The sequence below is a fragment of the Ananas comosus genome, linkage group 7 (genome assembly GCF_001540865.1).
Source record: "Ananas comosus cultivar F153 linkage group 7, ASM154086v1, whole genome shotgun sequence".
Classification (NCBI taxonomy): Eukaryota; Viridiplantae; Streptophyta; class Magnoliopsida; order Poales; family Bromeliaceae; genus Ananas; species Ananas comosus.
In genome coordinates this window covers 9,444,702-9,448,233 of record NC_033627.1, presented here as the reverse complement: position 1 = coordinate 9,448,233, position 3,532 = coordinate 9,444,702, and the positions used below count along the sequence as shown (strand labels likewise).

The 3,532-nt window shown below is 51.4% G+C and overlaps 1 protein-coding gene across 1 annotated transcript; it reads right to left on the bottom strand.

The window, feature by feature from the left end:
• LOC109712441 lies at window positions 1,541-3,159 on the bottom strand. The gene is made up of 2 exons (XM_020235998.1): window positions 2,376-3,159; window positions 1,541-2,281 (listed from the first exon to the last, which is right to left on the bottom strand). The coding sequence occupies exons 1-2, from the start codon at window positions 2,523-2,525 to the stop codon at window positions 1,781-1,783; spliced, it is 651 nt and encodes a 216-aa protein (XP_020091587.1). The 5' UTR covers window positions 2,526-3,159; the 3' UTR covers window positions 1,541-1,780.

Here is a 3,532-nt window from a genome sequence, read left to right as displayed (position 1 = left end):
ATATTTTCGAAAGAAGAGGGGAGGGGAATCTTTGATTCCCAGTTTTTTCGGACCATTCAACATCTTTCAAAAATGTCAAATCAAATCCGACGGCCGAACAGATCCGCGCCACCGTCATCATCTTCATCGACGTCATCTCTAGCATCGCCGGTTTGATATTTTCGAAAAAAGAGGGAAGGGGAATCTTTGATTCCCCGTTTCTTCGGACCTTTCAACATCTTTCGAAAATATCGAATCAAATCCGCCGGCCGTTAAGATCTATGCCACCGTCATCATCTTCGTCGCTGTCATGCCCCGGGACCCAACGGAGGCCTGCCCGGTGCGTGTCCAAACCCGCCATATGCCAACAACATATAAGGCGTCTAGAACAAAGCGATAAATAAAACAAGTATAACGAGTATCTAGAGATATCAGAGTATACAACATCTAGAATCTAATGACAAGAAGAATAGTAAAAGAACTAAACAACTAAAACGATCCACAGATAGGTACATCATAACATCTCAAGTACAAGTGCGAGATATACAAAAATGATGGCCTTTATACACGGGTACAGAACTGGTTCTCTCTCCAACTATACAAAAGGAGAGATAACCACCTAACAGTAAAGATCCTCGCGATCTAGCTAGACGTGACCCCTTTGCCGCGATCCCTAGCCTCTTCCGGTGCGGATGGCTCTAAAATAAAAACCACAAAATAGGGGCGTGAGAACTATTAACAATAGTTCCCAGTAGGCAACCGCTGACCTCAGCGAAATACTCCTGTCTGCCACCACGAATGACGTACCTCGCACGGTTGATCTTATTTTGATTTTTCACCGTGGGGTAGTATTCATGATTCAGATTAATATTTGAATATGTATGAAAATCAGGTTTTGTGGATTCATGGCTTCCAATAAACGCAAGCATTTATTGTTAATTACCCCTACAAAGTGTTAGGGCACCTTCGATTAAGAGACCTTTGTAATGCTGTGATTGAATAAAAGATGAATTTTATAACATAATTCAGTACGACGGTTGATTGAATTTGATTCTGAACCAAGATATCAAAGTATATAATCAAATTGATTTAATTGGGCTTCATATGTTTCAGTGCTTAACAATATTGTTCACCCTAAGGTGAAAGGTTGGTTAAATTCCATGTATATACATTGGGATTTAACCAGGTTCGATTCAAATTAAACTCTAATTAAATGAATTAGAGTTTGATTTAGTTAATTGAACTTTAAATATATATGATAAAGTCCAATNCGCTCGATGGCTACTGGTTGACGGGGATGATCTCCGCGGCGATACTCAGAAGGTGAGAAGTCGTGTGCGACTTTGTAGATGCTGACATAGACCTTCTGGGCGACGAGCGTGAAGTCACGGTGCTCATAACTCAACTTCTTTAGCCTCGTTGTTGCATTCAGGAATTTCGTCAAACAGATGGGGGGTTCTCTGATTTTATTCAGGAATTTCGTCGAATGATTGGTCGGTAAATGAGAGCATCGCTCTCTTTATGATTCGCCACCGAGCAATTAGCGGGCGAACTTTGTTTGAGAGGAGAGCACCGCGCTCTCTCTCGGATTTGTCGTCGGAGCGGTTGGTGGGCGGACTCCGGGCACATCGAGCACTTGGCGGGCGGAACCCATCAAGCACTTGGCGGGCGGAATCCGTTTGAGAGGAGAGCACCGCTCTCTCTCTCAGGATCGTCGTCGGAGCGGTTGGTGGGCAGACTCCGGGCACATCGAGCACTTGGCGGGCGGAACCCATTTGAGAGGAGAGCACCGCTCTCTCTCTCAGGTTCGCCGTCGAGCGGTTGGTGGGCGGACTCCGGGCACATCAGGCACTTGGCGTGCGGAATCCGTTTGAGAGGAGAGCACCGCTCTCTCTCTCAGGATCGCCGTCGAGCAGCTGGCGGCTTTGTTGATGACGGAGCTCCACTGGGGCTGTGACCTGACAGTGGAGCCACGGATCTGAGACCGCGACGAAGGAGGGCCGTGACGGCGACGCTCTGCAGCGGTGAAAGGCCACAACAGCGACGTGGCATCGACGGGGCTGCGGCCTTCGAGGTGGAGTGACGCGGCATCAGAGGGAACTCCTCGGGTTCGAGCCATCAAAGTCGACGACGGCGCGCGGGTGTCGACGGATCGGCCGAGATCACGAGCAGAGTCATGGGCGGCGGCTCGGCATAGGCATCGGCGAATTGGCCGCGGGTGGCGCGGCTTCGGGCGGATCGACCGCGGGTGGCGCGGCTTCGAAAATATCGGCCGCGGGTGGCGCGGCTTCAGGCAGATCGGCCGCGGGTGGCACGGCTTCGAGTCGAGGACGGCAGCGGGCCTTCGAGCGGCTAAGGCCGGAGCGGCTTCGAGTGACTGAGGGCGGCGAGCTCGGTGGAGGCGGGCACGACACGGCGGGGTCTATGGCAGGGTATTTGGCGTCGCTCTTAAAGATATTCTCGGTGGCGGTGAGGTCGGCACCGGAGCAGAAGACGCGGCTGCGTCCGGCGAGGACCACGACGGCTTCATGGGGTCGCCGCTTCATTCGGGCATTTCGTTGAACACGTGGTGGTTTTGCCTCAGAGTCTCTTTGTGGCCAGAGATGATGGCGTCATGATCTCGGAACAGGCTGCGAAGAGGAAGCGGTGGTGCACAACCGAACTCGGCGAGGATCATGGTGGCCTCGGGGTTGACAGCCTCAAGGCGGGCGGCTTCGGCGCGGGCGGTCTCAGAGCGATGGCCTCGGGCGCAGGGGCCGACGAACTTGACGTCGTGGGTCGAGGTCGTCTTGGGGCGACACGGGCGGCTTTGGAGCGGGCGTCATCGGCGTAGGCGGCCTTGACGCCTCGGGTGATGGAGCGACGGCTTTGGCGACGCAGAGATTGCCGAAGAGGGGCTTGATGGAGGCTCGGGGGCGCTCGGTAGTCGAGCATCGCGGCCGCCGACGATGAGGGAGAACGAAGCGGAGTTCGGGGGCGCTCGGTGGGTCGCGCCTACATGTGGGGGTGCCGTCGATGTCGCACAAAGACGAGGCGGGCGGAGACATGGAGGAGCTCAGTAGAGCTCGGGGCGCGGCTGCCGTTGACGGGAGAGGATGTGGCGGAGCTCGGTGGAGCTCAGGACTTCTTTGGGGGAATGTTGGTGGGTGCTTTTCTTTTTTTTTTTTTTTTTTTTTTTTTTTTTTTAGTGGAAGCCTTGTTGCTTCCCACACTTTGCTAAATTCACGCTCTTAATGAATGAAGCGATAGCATGCAACCTTCCTCTCAAAAAAAAAAACATAGAAATGCATGCCATTGGCATTTCAAAAAATTTACTTCTAATCTAGCCAACTATTGCGTATTCTTAGGCTGAAAATGGACTGCCAAATATGAGTTCCATTTACCTTGTTATTTATGCAGTTGTTTTTTCTTCTTTTTTTTTTTTTTTGAAGTGCTCCAAAAGTAGTTCCCCTTGTGACATAAACTCTGCCCATCCACGCATCACATGCTTTTCCAAGTTTTCGAGCTTGAAAGTCAAATTTTAAGAATATCTCTAGAGCCTCTAGTCAACATT